This window comes from Thunnus albacares, chromosome 12 (assembly GCF_914725855.1).
Source record: "Thunnus albacares chromosome 12, fThuAlb1.1, whole genome shotgun sequence".
Lineage (NCBI taxonomy): Eukaryota > Metazoa > Chordata > Actinopteri > Scombriformes > Scombridae > Thunnus > Thunnus albacares.
This window is the reverse complement of record NC_058117.1, coordinates 25,090,605-25,107,589: the sequence shown is the minus strand read 5'-3', so window position 1 is coordinate 25,107,589 and position 16,985 is coordinate 25,090,605. Positions and strand designations below refer to the sequence as shown.

General features: G+C 39.9%; 1 protein-coding gene across 1 annotated transcript in view; it reads left to right on the top strand.

The window, feature by feature from the left end:
- The first annotated feature begins 78 nt into the window (after positions 1 to 78).
- Positions 79 to 16,985, top strand: part of lig1 (ligase I, DNA, ATP-dependent) — a 54,085-nt gene continuing 37,178 nt past the window's right edge. Inside the window, exons 1-8 of the mRNA XM_044369080.1 lie at positions 79 to 256; positions 2,994 to 3,062; positions 3,876 to 4,056; positions 6,160 to 6,322; positions 7,989 to 8,126; positions 10,207 to 10,596; positions 10,782 to 10,890; positions 15,608 to 15,694. Coding sequence (XP_044225015.1) covers positions 240 to 256; positions 2,994 to 3,062; positions 3,876 to 4,056; positions 6,160 to 6,322; positions 7,989 to 8,126; positions 10,207 to 10,596; positions 10,782 to 10,890; positions 15,608 to 15,694 — 1,154 coding nt within the window. The 5' untranslated portion in view covers positions 79 to 239. The remainder of the gene's footprint in view (positions 257 to 2,993; positions 3,063 to 3,875; positions 4,057 to 6,159; positions 6,323 to 7,988; positions 8,127 to 10,206; positions 10,597 to 10,781; positions 10,891 to 15,607; positions 15,695 to 16,985) is intronic.

Genomic DNA, 16,985 nt, shown 5'->3' with positions numbered 1-16,985 from the left:
ATTTTAGAGACCACCAGGGAAAACGGGTCTGGTTTTTGTCTCACGAGTGACTCCACTTCTCTTTTTGACAATCTTTGAGTGACATGTCATTTTGGCGCCGAATATTCCAAGTGTTTTGTCATTCTGCAGCGCGGGAGTTGCTGTTTTTGTATGTGTGTGTGTGGATGTGGCATCTTGTCCTGTAATTTAACTATTAGTCTAAATTCAGTGTCGGGTGAAGGAAAGAGTTTGACGACAACATGCAGCGGAGCATCGCGTAAGTGACGAGGAAATGTTTTCTGTGTCGCTTGCTAGTGATGGAGTAGCATTAGCTTGGTGACGTCTGAGTATAAGTTACGTTAGCCTTAACTAACCCGGTTAACTGTATTGTAAGTTGTGTTAAGGGGTCTTAAAGTGCTTCTAGAGGGGGTTTAACCCTATAACGTGTAGCTGAATTACAGTGTAACTGCGCTAATTGTACGTTAGCATTAGCATGATCTAGTTTAGATTGTAACGTCTGATATTGATAAACTCAACTTAACAGTGGAGACAAACGCCATAACTCCTCTTAATTCAGTTACTGACTTATCACCAAGCTACCAGCACACTAACCTAAAGTTACACACAAATCAGCTTAAAGGGTGAGTTCACAGTTTTTCCAAGTCTGTCTTAAAACAACAGTCATGTGCTCACATGAACATAGAAACAGGTTTTTCTTGTTCTAATCATTCCTCCTGTTCATAGTAACCATAAGAAGATCCCTTCATGATGCTCTTACAATGTAAGTGATGGAAGACAAAATCCACAGTCCTCCTCCTGTGCAAAAATCTATTTAAAAGTTTATCTGAAGCTATTATGAAGCTTCAGTCGTCCAAATGAGTCAAATCAAGTAGATATCTTTCAACCTTACAGTGTTTTTAGTGTCAAAGTCTCTCTTTTTATTACTATACTTCCACCACAGCTCAACAGGGAAACACTGTCCCAGGCAGGGTAGGAAATTAACTTTTTTTGACCTTATGAAATATGTTTGGATACTTTCCAGGGTATTTTTTTCAAGTGATGGGTTGTACATTAGTTTAATGTTGCACTCCAGACCAATATTCAGTGACTCTTCTTAAAAAAAAAAAAAAAAGTGAACGTAGCCAAACTTATAATGCTGGAACATTTAATGCAGTTATGTAACAACGTCACAGTTCAACATGTCAACAACATTGCTGTCTGTCTCTCCTCTGCTGCGCTGCAAACACACGGAGGGCTCAGCAGCAGCAGTAGAAGAGAGGAGATAAGCAGCAAGTAGACGACCATAAACGACAACAAAACGCAGCAGAGACTGTTTTTATTTATGTTATTTACCACATTTATGTGCACTCATTTAATTTCAGCCCAGTGTGAGAGTCTCTGTTATGTTTTGCTGTCATTTATGGTCGCGCTGCGCTGCTCTCTGTGGTTCATCGTGTGTTTGCTGCACACACAGGAGAGACGGTGAACCAGATCAAGTACTCGAGTTGCAAAGATGACAATTGATATATATATATATATATATATATATATATATATATATATATTTTGATTGACAAGTTTTTTTTTTCCCCAATACAGCACCAATGGTTTACAACATTCACCATCTCTACCTTAAAGAATATACTTATTAGCCTATATCTACCTATAAGCTATATATCTTTTTAATATGTAGACTAATTAACATCAGACCTTTTCTCCTTATTGACAAGACCCTTAGAATAACCTTTCACACTGTTGAACTGATTAATGGTTGAAGCTCTCAGACTCTACTCTCTGAGTGTTTCTCCACTCCGCAGAAACGCTGCCGGACTGGTTAACAGCTGTGTGCCATCATTCATCCTCTCCTCTGTCTTCCTCCCTCCGCCGCTGCTGGTCAGACTCGCTGCTGTAGGTACTGATGGTAGAGAGGCGGAACGGGCTGGTGCCAGCCTCAAGTCTACAAGAATTCAACTCATTTTCAGATATTTAGCTCATTAGACCCGCTCGTTACATATAATGAATGTAAGTTTTGAGCTCTTAACAGTTCGCTATTAACATAACAAGCTCTGGACGTCTGTAAAGTACAGCGTCTGTGGATGAGAGGGGGAGCGGGAGTCGACTGCTGGAAGTCAAAGATGTGGTATTTAAGTTTATGTTCTGCTTGTCCAACAGTTGTTTGATAAATTGCTCGTACCGTCTCCCTAACTGCCGGATTTTGATGCACTCACGGCTGCGAGCAGTCGTAGTCGACTCTCATAAAGTAAAACCTAAAGTCCGTTTCATCCTGTCTGCTGTGGCCTCTCTGCTCTGCTGTGTGTGTGTGTGTGTGTGTGTGTGTGTGTGTGTTAAGCTCAGCCCTGCCCTCGTACATACAGGCACAGAGCAGAGGAGAGAGAGAGAGAGAGAGAGAGACGGAGAGGCAAAACTCCCATCCTCTCTCCACCAGCTCCAGTCAGCTGCTGGAAGCGCGTGTGGTTTGCGTTCGTCGTGATTATCATGTACAATGTGAGAATTTTAGCAGTCGCTTCATCATTTAGCAGTAGCGCCGCACCACCACCGGTGAAAGTATATAGAGAGGAAACACTGCACTTCGCAAAAACGTATTAAGTCTTAACGGTTTATTTTACAAGGGCATTGAAAGGCCCCCGTCATCCCAAATCCAAGGGCCCATTAATTTCCGACCCTGGTCTGCGGAAACACAAAGAGGGAATTTAATGCTAAAAAAAAAACTGTAAATGTGGCAGATATCCACTTGATATGACTCACTCAGACTGCTAAGGCCTCATTGAAGCTTCAGATAAACCTTTAGCATAAAATTCCCTTTAGGCTCCTGACTGTTGTTTTAAGACAGACTTGAAAAACTGAACTCATCCTTTTTATTTGTCATTGTCAAGCAGGTACAATATGTAAAGACCGTATTACTGTTTGTCACAGACGTCAAGCTCGCTGCTGCCCATCAGGTCAGCATTATCTTTCATTACCTTTTAACTGCTTTTTTTTTTTTCTCCCATTAGATCCTTTTTTCAGCCCAAGAGCAAGGACAAGGATATTCAGAAAAAAAACAGTGACGAACCAGTGAAAAAGTAAGATTTTCCTTTCACACATGCACACAAAAGAGGTCGATGCCATTCAGAAGTTTATTATACATGTCTGATGGAGAGGTGCTCTGTAGAGATCCTTTCTACAACAAAAAAAAAATCTGAAGGAGAAAACCTTGTCTGTTTGTGTTGAAGTGGCAGCTGCTGGCACTTAAGAAGTTAAAAAGGCATGACTAAACTCATTGGCGGTGGCACGGTCTGTTTGAAGAACTGAGAAATCTGTAGTCCTTTCTTGTAACGTTATTTTATTCGCCTTACCTGCCTTTTGTTTTACCAAGATTATCAGAGAAATATCGGTGTAGGTATTAGTGAACCACACCAGTGCATCAGCTAATGTCGTAACATATTTTTTTTTTGTACTGGAACCCCGCTGACAGTCTGAGTATGTGCAATTATCTTTATATTACGCCGAGGCTTGGCTCTCTGTTGCTCAGCAAAACGTTTTGTGAGGTAACAACTTTTTGTTTCTGATCTCTGAGCCGCTTTGATGATGGAGCTCATCATTTCTAGACTATATCATCTTTTAAAGTATGTCTTAAACTCCCTTTAATAGGCTTGTCTTTATGTAACGATCTTTTCATCACTGCTTTGACCTCTCTTTTATGACTCTTGCCTTGAATTTTTATGTCATAGCTGTTTTTTATTGCATTTGCTATTGACTTGAATCCCTTTTTGAATACTTAATATAGCACCTTGTGGCTTTGCCTCTGAACGGCATCATATAAATGAAAATTATGGCTTTTTTTATTTATTTGCGTGGCACGGTGCTGTAACTGTGTCGCCTTCGCTCATCTCCAGGCCGGTCAAAAGCCCTCTCAAGGTGCAGAACGGGGTCCAGGAAGTCGATTCTCCCGTCAAGAAGGTCGCCAAGCGCAGCCGTCAAATCCTGGACAGCGATGACGATGAGGCACCGGTCGTTAAAGAGCAAGTCGCTACCAAGGGACAAGTAGACAAAGGAGCCCCCGGTAAAAAAGAAAAGGTAGAAATGCAACTAACACTTCTTAATTGAGACTTCAGAGTCGATTTGAAACCACATGTTCAACACAAACACTGGATTTTCTCAGTGGCGTTTGTGGGAAAAAGACACACATACTTTATATAGCATAGTCTTGCTTTTGAATCGTCACAGTATAAAGATATAAACCCATAAACTGCCTTTTTTTTTACTGCATTTTTTTCATTGCACGGTGAAAACATCAGTGAATAAGTGTCACCTATTACATGCTCTAAATCCACATTGTAAGCTGCACAAGCTGAGTCTAATAAGACTGTTAGAGCTCCTGTAGGCGTATCAGTGCCTATTGTTTATTCAACGGTGGGAGAAAAAAAAACACTGTCGCACAAAGGCACACGATTGTACAGTGAATCACAATATTGAACGCATTTGTCAATATAAGCAACGTAATGGAAAAGACCTGATTATTGGTTTTGGCTTTTGCTCAAACACCTGTTTGATAAATACTTCTCTTAACTGCCCCCGTTGATTTTAGTTTGTAATATCTCAGGGGAATTATTCATTATTTGATCATTGAGCGAAGAGTCTGTGACACAGTTGTGAAGTCTTGTCAGCATGAGCCACCCTGCGTCACTTTGATATGATTACAATTATGAAATTGTTTTTATTGTTTTTTTGATTTGGAGCTGTTGTACTGGTGGTCACAGAGCAGCTCCACCAGGGATAAATGTAGGGCTGCATCTAATAATTATTTTCGTTGTGATTAATTTGTAGTTCATAAAATGTTTAAAAAAAAAAAACCCTGCTTACATGCTGTTCAGGTCAAATTTGACCCATTTTTACATTTGAGAGCAGTAAAAGATGCAATCCTGTAAATCTGAAATTGCTTATTTGTTGCAGCTGATACACATTTTTGTACATATTCCTGGGTAAATTTGACCCGTATTTATTCAAAAACCCAAAATTTTCATTCTTCATATTCAATAAAACGCATTGAAACCATCGTGGCTGTTAAGTCCTCCCGGTTTTAGGTAACATAGGACTGTAATATAATGTGATAGTGAGTGTTTTTTCTACATAAACAGTGTAAAACTTAAAGATTACGCTCTAGGCTCTCTGAAATTAATGAGTAATAAGATATTTATGAATAATGAATAGATTTGTGTTTCAGTAGTTTGGTATAGAGACTAATTATGAAGGATGAGAATATAAACAGTATATAAGAGTTTCTGCAGATTAACTTATCGGTTAACCGACTAATCTTGTCATCACTTTCTAAATCACTCAGCTGATCGTTCTGTTTCTGTGCTGCTGTAAACCTTTATTCTGCTTCATAGTCTTCTTTACTCTGCCTTTTTTTCTCCTCTCAGTGCAGAGTGTTTTGAAAGGGCTTTGCAGTTACTAATACTTTATAAACCAGGATTGTAGAAGATCTCGTTGAGGCAATAACAACCCTACAGCGTCTGTTAATTGGGAGTATTGAGACGTTTCATGTTTAGGCCCCAAGTGGATGGCAGCCTGCCTGCTCTAGTGTTTTCTGCCACATCTGTTTTTTTTTATTTATTTATTTATTTATTTTTTTTAAGCCGCCTTCTCAAAACGATGCGCTTCATTGAACAACAAACTTGTTTCCTTACTGATGGAAGTGTTTTGTGGCTCAGGGTTTGCAGTATTGTTTTCTAACACTTTGTTTCGTTTCGAGACGCTGAGGTACTTCACCTCATAGACTCTGAGTTGAAGTTTTGGGTTTTTCTCTCATTTGCTTTCAGTCTCTTATTCACAGGTCCTTATTTGACTAATTCCATAAACTAATTTGTGATCTTTTCTTTACCGTTTACAACAAATTAAATCAGCGTTTGCTCTCATTTACCGCAGCAGAAGATTCTTTATTGAGGATGAACGATGAAAACAGTCCACCGTGATTCAGATTGTATTTTTCCGGTCGGCTGAGCAACTGTTACTGTCAATTCATGCATTTTGAATATCTGCTGCAGCTTTGAAGTTATAAAAAAAAAAAAAAAAGAGCAGAGTTACATCTGAAAATCATATCCAGCTGTAACTCTGGTCATCAGCTGTAGTTTTTACGCTTCTTCTCATCAAAGCTCATTCTGGTCTTTTTTTCAACAGGATGACGTGTTTAAGGCGGTTCCCACCCCTCTATCTCCTCCGCCTGCCCCGGTCACCCCCGTGACTCCAGCCACTCCGGCTACCCCGGCCTCTTCAGCTTCACCGGGGACCCCCGGGACCCCCAACTCCATCTCCCCCTCTGGAATCGCCAAACGCAAGACCGGTTAGTCTCTGATCAGATTTGATTTATTCTTTATCATTTCAATAATGTATAATATATTTCACCCCCAGGCTTAAACTCAGATCTGCGCTTCTCAACTTTTTTTCCTTCAAAGTTGCAGAATTTTTCGAACTTTGACATCAGCTGAGGATTGATAGTTTTTGTGCCTCAAGCTATTTTACTTGATTACTTGTTAGCAGGAGCCTAATGGTTCCAAATTCTCATTATTTTACAATGAGGGGAAAAACAAGACATTTATCACAAACTGAACGCATGAGACGTTTGTTCACTAGAAATAGCAAAGTATATTTATCTCTTAATTGTCTGGAAGGGTCTCCACCTTTACACTGACAACGGCTGGACTTGACTATGTCGCACTATTTGTCGTTTATCTCATCTGCTGAACCACAAGTAAACACTGTGATATTTCTCTGAGTGTATTTGCATTGCGATGATATTATTATTATTATTATTATTATTTCATTGTCTTGCCATGTGTCGTTTCTACTGACTGGGCTTTATTGAAACCAGTAGAGCAAGTGGTATTATTGTCAGTGTTTATATATGTTTGGAAGCTTTAGTAGCTTTCTTAAAAAGAAAAAAGCGTGAACATATGTAGAGATTATTTTGTTTATAGCTGCGGTCTATACGTGAACGCTTCAACATTTCAAATATACAAAGAGAGTGAAAGAGAGCTACTGCTGCTGTATTTTTTTTTTTCCCGCCATACATGTTCATTATCTGTAACTTGTAAGTCAGATGCACGCGTCTAACGATCTGCATTTAACATAAAAAAAAAAAGAACAGCCGAGGGATTGTAATTGGAGCTTTGTACTCGGATGTGTTTTTTCATGTCACATCAGTAATGTAGAATTTAAAATGGAGACTATAAGCTACTTAGAGCTACAGTTTTTCTAGTATCGCAGCTTTTTTGTTTTTGTTTTGAGAAGCACCTCCTCTCTCTCTCTCTCTCTCTCTCTCTCTCTCTCTCTCTCTCTCTCTCTCTCTCACACTTTGTTTCCTTCATCCTACTTTTGCAGCAGGAAAAGCGGGCTCATTCTCTTTTCATCATCTCGTTCTCTTTTGTGTTTTGACGGGAGCAGTGTTTGCTTTCAGCAGTGGTGCGTCGCCACAATAAGATCCCTGCCACCATCACCACTGGAGAAAACATCACTTAAAAGTTAATGCGCTAATTTGACCAGAAATTGCATTCTTAATGTCCTGGGTTAATGCTTTCATTATAATATCTGGGGAAAGAAAAAAAAAAAACAGCAGCTGTGCTACCTGCACGAGAACCTTTAACAAGGACCAAAACAGAGGCGGATGTGGAACCAAAACCAAAATTACCCTCGAGCATCACTGCTGCATAAAATTACAGAGGAAATTACACTGGAACCCTAAGCTGCTGGGCTGCATAATATCTTTCAGGATGGAATTAGTGTTTTCATTAGCAAAGTACGTATCTGTGATTCTTTTTTTTTTTTTTTTTTCATTGCCCTACATCTTCAGTAAGAGAGCAGACTCGTCTTGTTTTCATCTCCACATTCTCTTTCTGTTTGATCATGGCATGATTTCGGCTGGGATGCCTCCCACTTCACTTCCCTTCCCCCCCCCCCCCCCCCCCCCCCCCCCCCTTCATTTAATTTAATGCCTGTCCTGATGTGTGCAGCGAGGAAGATGTTCCCCAAGAGGAAGCTTGATGAGAGCAGGAGCGGCAGCGAGAGTCAGAAAGAGGAGACCGAGGCCAAAGAGGAGCAGGGTCAGCAAAACAAACGACCCCGTGTGGAGACCGGCGCCGACGCCGCAGGTAAGGCTTCACCTCAGCTACCAGTCTGATAAGAGTAGAGCTCCTCCCGCACACATCTGGAACGTCTTTGTGAGAACGATTTAAATTAACTTTCTGGAGTCTTTCCAGGATTTGCAAAGTTGGGAAGTTGCACAAACACCTGCACGAACTCATATATGGGGGAAAAAGAAAGAAAAAGCAACAAATAACTAAGCATTTCATTAACAACCAATGATAAATTATTAATAATGATGATTAGACTCAGATTTTGGTGATAAAGATCTGCTTATTTTGCATCTTTTATTTTCTTATTTTCAAATTGAAAAACAATAGAAGTGATGAATGCGAATATTTAAATGGTTTTACAATATAAATACAAGTCTTGCTAGTAGTAAAACATAAAATGCACCATCAACATGGTTCCTGATTTCCTCGCAACACTGACAGTCTCCTCTAGCTGAACAGAACCATCTGATGCATGTGGTCAAACTCTGTTGTGTTTATTTACTCCCATGAAAATATATCAACACTATACTAAAAATTGAAAATGCAGCACAGAGAGAGTTGCCTGTATGTGTTGTAGTGTCTTGTTGTAGGATCGGGCCGATGGCTGACAGACATCGACCACTGAACCTCTACCATCGAAACATCATTATTTAAAAGATATAAAGTAGTAGATAAGAGAAATAAAGTAGTAATTACATGCCAGACGATGGTGTTTCTAAGTAGCCTAACTTATGTGAGAACAATATCAACTTGCATAAAACTTTTTTTTTATACATTTCTGAGTGAGTTTGAGGATTTGTTGCTTTTCTCTTTGTGGAGTTGTAGACGTGGACTGTTTGTTGGACTAAACAAGTGATTTGTAATGTCAACTTGTGCAAAATCGTGACAGGAATTTTTCACTACTTTTGTTTTGTCTCGACCGACAGTCCACAACTCAAAGATATTCAGTTTACTGTCATAGAAACCACAAAATATTCACAGAAAATTTGGACTTTACTTTTCTTAAAACTTGACTCAAAACCATAAATAGTTTATCAAAATAGCTGACAATTAATTTAATAGTCGGCAACTAATCAATGAATTGACTATTTGTTGCATCTCTAAAACCATTAATGGATTAATCAGAAAAATAATTGATATAGCTGCAGCAACCAAACATGACTTTGTGTTGTGTTGCACTTCACTTACCCAGAAAATAACGACGTGGCGTGACCACCAAGGACATGTAGCGATGATGCCAGAAGTCTGCGAATAAAGGGATTTAAAATTGAGCGAGAACAGCCCGATGCTCAGAGGATTAAAGAAAGTCAGTTCTCAGTCATTGCTTTCAATATGATTTAAGAAAATGTAGTTGCGGATGGAAAAAAGTAGAATTTCCTTACAAACTGTAGGAACCCTGCTGTCTGACAAGAGGTTTCCTTTCCGCGCCATTTGTTTGGTGTCTTTATCCTAAACAACTCAGAGAAGTTTTTTACCATCTGTGAGAACAAATCTGGGAAATTTACACCATCCTGCGAAGCTGTTTGCCTGATCTCTTTGTCTACAGTTTGACATGATGTCTTATTCAGGACAAATAAAATTAATGAGTATGCAGAAGTGGGCAGCAACATCTTTCCCCTGCACAGTCAGCACCTCCAATACTGGTGGGTTTTTTGTTTGCTTGTTTGTTTTTTTTTGGGGGGGGGGGCAGCAAGTGTACCCATCACAACAGACAGAGAAATCTCCTCTATTTACTGACCTTGGCTGGTAAAACACTAAGAGTGACTGTTGGATCCTCCAGTCCAGTCTACTAGTCATTTTAAGTTGTGGAGGAGAAAATTAAGGTTTCGTGTCTGGCTCCTCATCCGGCCACTATCATGACTCCAGCTCGGCCTTCTGGGAGTTGTTGCTGTTTGTCAATAGTAGTTTCTTTCTTTACTTGACTTTCTCAGGTGAAAAGAAAGCCTCAAAAATTTAACTTGCGACATTTATCGAAGAAAGCTTCAAACACGAGCTCACCCAAAAAAAAAAAAACGGGTCGCCCTCAGCAACCCCTGTTGGCATTTATCTCTTTAATGACACCACCCCCCCCTCTTTTCTGTCTCACCCTGTTTAGGGAACGTCAGTGAACCCATGGAGGAGGGAGCAAAGGAAGAAAGAGTTGATAAGGCGGTGACCGAAGCTAACGGCGCAGACGAGGAGGTGGAGAAGAAGAAGAAGAAGAAGAAGAAAGAGGAAGGAGAGAAGGCCAACAAGGAGGAGCGGGCGGAGAGAAAGAGCTCTGATGAGAAAGGAGAGAAAGCTGAGGGGGCGGAAAAGAAAAACGAAGCAAAAGGGAAGACGGATGATGAAAAAGGGCCCGCCGTTTCCAAGGAGGAGGTGGTTGAAAAGGACACGCGAGAGGGAGAAGAGAGCCCAAAAAGTCAAACGGCGAAGAAGCAGAAAGAAGCAAAAGAGCAGAAAGATAAGGAGCCGGCCAAGAAAGCTCCCATCAGCAGTTTCTTTGGTGAGGAGGAATTTGCATAGTTCTATGCTTGCACAAAAAAAAAAAAAACATGTCCGTAAATGTGCTATGCTTTTATCAGTTGGGAAAGCCTGCAAAATATTGCACTGCTCCAACCTCTGCTCCACCCTCACCTTCCTTGTTATTTATTTCCCCTTTTTTTTTTTTTTTTTTTTTTTTTTTAATAGCTCCCAGAAAAGCTGCAGTGAAGACAGAGAAACCAGAAAAGGATGAAGGAGAGAAAAAGATGAGTGCAGAGAGGAAAAGTTCAGCGGAGGAGAGCAAAGACACAAAAGGGTAAGAAAAAAGTTTGGAAGGAAGTCTGTCAGTCTTCTTATTTACCTGTCGGTGTGCTCGGTGGTTGGAGAAAGTCCTTTTATGGTAGCGGGTTCACTCTCTACAGCAGCAGACACACTGAAACCTGGAAACATGTTTGTCAGAGAGGAAGATGAAAAGAAACTAATTTGACATGTTGACATGCAGATCAGGCAAGTAATGTCAGATAAGAAGTTTTCCTACCAGCCACCGTCAGCCCCGACAACTGGCAACGCAACCTACGCACTGAGCTTTCCCTTAAAGGAGCTACTTGTATAACACTATTGTAAGTCAGCCCAAAAAAAAAAAACCAACCGGCGATGAAGTCAGCCGCCTGCCAGTCGCTGATATATTCATCCGGTCGCCCAAGCCTAGTTGAGACGTTGTGAGGCGTCGCAGATAGTCAGTTGGTTGTCGTCCGCTGGGACACACAGGATGGTCAAGCCCAGTCAATTTTATTTGTATAGCCCGATATCGCAAATTTGCTTTAGGGGGCTTTACAATTTGTGCAGCAATACAACATCTTCTGTCCTTAGACCCTCGATTCAAACAACCCCCTTTTGTGGGGGGAAACATTGAAGAAACCTCGGTAGGAGCAACAGAGGTTGGATCCCTCTCCCAGGATGGACAGATACGCAATAGATGTGTGATAAGACGGGCTGATCAACGCTGATTCTCATTCCCAACGCCCCACATTCGTCAGGTCGTGCCATTATCAGGCTGATATTGTGTCTGAATTAGACCGGAGATGCAGTTTAACATTTTATACATTTCTTAAAAGGGACATAACATTGTAACAGTGATTTTTAAGTTGTTTTTATTCCGTTATAATGTTGGATGTCGATGGTCAAAGGTCTAAAACCTGAGGTGAACGTGTGTAAAATGCTCCCTGAAAGTCTAAAGCCTGCTCTGAACGCTTAGTTTGCAATATTACCTCTACTTCCCACTGGTGGTGACATCAGATTGCACGCCCGTTGTCCGTTGGTGGCCTTTATTGCTCACAGTGTTTCCCAAAGTATTAGACTTTGAATAATAACTAACTCACCGTCTCCCTCTGCCATCATGGAGGATCTTCTGATCTCTTAAATGCACCTCAAGGAGAGAGGAGCCACAGGTGTGTCCCTTGTGCAAGTTTTTTACTGGATAACACCCCTTTGATCAGTGTGATCAAGTGTTTATTGATTGGTCAGCTGATCTGATGGGACAGTAAACAGTCGGGCTGTTGTGGAAACTGCTTTAACGTAGTTGAGCTAATATTAATTTATGTAATTGTAATACAGCAGATCAGGAACACTACCTGTAGAACAGAAATGACAGAACCCACAGCAGCTGTTCATATTTATTCATAAAATAAAAATTACTGAATCATGAACCAATCACAAAAATCACTCTTGTAACTTTATTATTTTTCTTCATGAGCCAAAAGGCTTCTCTTTTCTTCTTTTTCCATTTCAGGTACGTCTCAGCTCCTTCAGGAGAATATGACACCGCACAGCTGCGTGTCTCCTATAATAACATCCATGAGCATGAAAGGGACGTCAGACTTTCACAAACTAAATAAGCTATATTTCATTTAAGACATATTCTGCAGGCTACAGCTGTTATTGCTCCTTTTCGTCGGTTCTGTTCTTTCAGTAATTAATGGATTTAAATTGTCTGTTTGTGTCTTATTCTGTGACAGCCAGACGCTGCTGCAGATAATGAAATAATAAAAGATTGGAGCAGGTATCAGGTGTTTTTTCCTTTCAGCTATCACTATGTGGAAAAATGTAACAGTTAAAGTGTTAATTAATTGTACATGAATTTTAAGTTTAAACTGTTACTTGATCATTTCTACATATTGATAGCTGACTTCTACATATTTGACAGTTGAGATGCTGATGTCGTCTCCTCAAAATGATGCTGGAGTGAGCGACGACGTTCTCTTCGATGAATTGAATTCCTCCGTCTTTGCGTGTCTTCCTTGCGTCTCTCTTGCATCCTCGCTGGGAGGAGCTAAGACGCGAGGAAGAGACGCCAGTGAGGGAAAGCACCCCATATATACCCCTTCTCCTCCTCTTCTTCTTCTTTGGTTTTACTGGCAGCCTAGAAACCAAAGTTAAAGGTGCACGTCGCCTCCTACTGTACCAGTAATATGATATTTACCGACGGGTCTGTTGTCATGTGTTTGTGAGAGAGAGAGAGAGAGAGAGAGAGAGAGAGGTGATTTGAGCTCGAACATGTACGGATGTATTTGTGAAGTTTCCCTTTCAAAAAGAAAAAAAACTTCCATCTCGTAAAGAACGAGAAGAGAAAAAGAAGCGAAATCCTGCTGCTGTTGTATAAAGGAGCCGGCCAATCAGAACAGAGTGGGCTCATTTAAAGAGACAGGAGCTAAAACGACCTGTTTCAGACAGAGGCTGAACTGAAGGGCTGCAGAATAAGCACAGTATAAGATAAATAAGGAGTTTATTGAACTGTAAATCATGCAGAGATATTTCAGTAGAGCCCCAGAAGATAAATAAAGAGCTGGAAATGTGCATCATATGTCATCATCATATGAGGGTGTCGTAGCCTCAGCAGAGGTATTCTCTAAGTGCTTTAAGGCAATCATTTTTTATTATTACTATAACTTCATTATCTATCTCTTACATAAAGCAGTGTTTTAATTACATTAGATAATCCAGCAGAAGCAGCAGCATATTACTACTTTGTCATTTTTGAGGTCATGTTAACTATTCTGGCCACAAAACTATTTTTAGCCGTAGAAGAGAGGAAATGCATTTTTCATCCTGCTAACTACTTATTATTTTTTATCACTGCCTGGTGTGTGACAGTGTAGAAGTGATGGGTACCGCATATAAAAAAAAAAAGTTATCGCTCATGGTACCTCTCCGCGTGTGATGAAGCCAGCGTTAATGATGTCTTGTTTACACCTTGCAGTGTGTGAGGATGAGAAACACACAACATATCTCACAACATATCAGTAAACATCAACAACTTCAGGTTTTTTTTTTTTTTTTTTTTTTTTTTTGCAAGTGTAAATGATTTTATAACACTGTGTGGGGAAAGACTCTTTTAGAGGTTGACTGATGGTGGATTTTTAAAGGCCGATAGAACGACGATAGTTTTGAAGCAGGAAAAAGCCGATTTAATTGGCCGAAATCTGAACTGAACATCAAACTCAAAATAATAAACACCTAAAGATGAATGATCTACATCTAAATCTACATGAATGATTTAAGTTGTGCTTTAATATGTGGGGAAATGAAGTAATCCTTCACATTTTTATGAGTGATTGCACTGTGCACCATAAAAAAATAACTACAAAATGACATTAAACAAAGCTTATAGTGAAGGGATTTGAACTGTGGATTTGCTCATCAGTCAGGGCGAAGCTACTAACCAGCTGCAGAGATGGGTATCTTATCTTATCCATACTCTTGTTGGCCCGGTTCTTCATCTTCAACAAGAATTAGGTTTTTTTATTATAATTTTTAAGAAAAGAATAAATTCAGAACATGATTAGAGTTGATTTATATTTTAAATTCAACTAAATATTGTTTCTAGAGCAGCAACAGTAATGTTTACAACAGCAAAGTCACTGTAAAAACTCAATAATATCTCAGTGGAAACAAATCTAAAATGTCAAATTTCTCACATCAAAATACTGAAGTTCAGAGAGAAAGAAGAAGACACCGTCATTCAGTTAAGGAGGAGCTGCCGTCTCGGCCAGCAGCTAAGTTTACAAGAATTTACCAAATTTTAAGATTCGTGGCAAACGAAGATCAACAGCTTTCGTTTTAACTTGTTCGTAACAATTCGCTATTAGCTTAACAAGTGTGCTGTAGTTGTGCGGAACGTACCAGGAGACTGCGGACAAAAGAGGTGGAAATATCGCTTCTCTACATGCTACAGGTGGTTTGATAAATCACTTACTGGCTTTTTACTCGCAAAGGTTTTATTGCATTTACAGTAACAAATGTAGTTGTCGTCAACTTGAGTAATCTTTGTGTTACCTTCACCTGGTTCACTTCACTGTGACCGTTGCACCGCGGCCTCTCTGCTCTGCTGCTCGCTCCGTGTGTGTGTGTGTGTGTGTGTGTGTGTGTGTGTGTGAGAGGACCTGAGACCTGCCCTTAGAAACACAGAGAGCAGAGAAGCAGCACGACCATAGCAACAGTAAAACACAACAGAGAAATCTCAACATAGTTTTTTATTCTTTTCATTCGGCTTATGCACTAAAAAAAACACACTTAGGCGCTGCATTTAAGCGTCATAATGGAAGGTAAAAACCCTGATTAGCTTGACTTTGTGTACGGGGCCTCCATGAAAAACGGGGATGTACGTCCGTGCCGTGACCGGTGGAGGCTGCACAGCCGTCGGCCACTGCCAGAGACAAGTTCCAACGATATTGATAGTTTGTTAAATGTCCTATCGACACCTTTTAGACTCTTTTATTAAACATGTTGAACTTTTTCTAAATAAGAACTGGTATTTTTTCTTTTGAGATGAACTTTGCTTCCAGTGTGAAGTAGCTACTTTCCCAAACACTCATTATATTTCAAAGTATCTCATTGTGATGACAGTAGTGTAATTGCGCTTGACTTTTAATCTTCAAAGAAATGTGAAATAGCATCAGTGACCGTAACAGCTGTCACCGTCATTCAGTTAAGACGTTCATTTTTTCCTTTTTTTGCTTGTTGAATTTTTTCCTCAGTGAGTCATCGTCAGGACAGACAGACTACGACCCGTCCAGGTCCAGCTACCATCCTGTGGACCACGCCTGTTGGAAGCAGGGCCAGAAGTAAGTCCCCGTCCGCTTTTACTTTATCCCACACGCTTCTCATCGTTACCAACTTTTGCAGATATCGAAACCCAAAGACTCAAATGTAATTGCTCCACCTAGAGTTCCCAGTGTATGAGGAATTTTTGGAAAATCACTGAATGTGATGCGAATGTTAAGAAGATGTTACTTGTTTCTTACTTACTTCTAGGGCTGCAACTATCATTTTTAATTGATGAATTGGTCTTAAAAATATCAGAAAATAGAAAAAATGTGCATCAAACATTGCTTGTTTTGTCTGAACCACCCAAAGAGATTCAATTTATGATCACATAAGACAAAGAAATACAGAGAATCCTCACAGTTCAGAACCAGGAACTAGAAAATATCAATTATCATATTATTTGCAGAATTTTCTGTCGATCAACTAATTGATCGATGGACTGTTTCATCTGTTCTTATTTCAATGATCTGTCTCTGAAACTTTCTTGGGTCCTCGCCATCCTGTAGAGAAGACTGTGATCCTAAAGTAGAGAAAGCTCTGTGATTTAAAGGTGCAATGTGTAGAATTTTTAGTGGCATCTAGCAGAACAGACTTGGCAGAAATGGAATATAATATTCATAAGTATATTTTAATTAGTCGATAATCACCTGAAAATAAGAATCATGCTTTCGTTACCTTAAAATAAGCCCTTTATATCTACATAGGGAGCAGGTCCCGCCATGTTTCTACAGTAGCCCAGAACAGACAAACCACTGGCTGTAGAGAGGACCTTTCACATTAAGTTTCACAGTCATCTACACACTTGGAAGGGGAGGCACTCACTGCTAGATGCCACTAAATCTTACACACACTGGTCCTTTTTAATATCCTAAATGGTGCCAGTGTAATTTTAAAATTTTTGGCTGAGACTCTGGACATGAACTATTGTTGCATGTCATCCCCATCTTTTTCTCTGACAATTGTTTTTTTTTTTTTTTTTTCTCCACTTCTGACTGTGAAATAAAGGCAAAAAGGTGCACAACTAATCTCCACCTGATACAGTTAACAGGATTTGACTGTTAACTGTTGGTTTGCACCCAACAGTGATGACAGTTGTTGAATTACTGTTGTATTTTATTTTATTTTTTTTTAATCTTACCTGTGAGCCAAACTGTTGTGGAAAGCAGCCTGGTTTTCTCTGTGCAACCTTCCTGAGTTAAACATTAAGAATAAAGACTCAGGAATCAAATTCTCAGACGAGGCGAGCTCTCTAACTTGATTGTGCATCAAGGCCACGGTTCGAGTCGTGCTGCTTATACCTGACTTGGA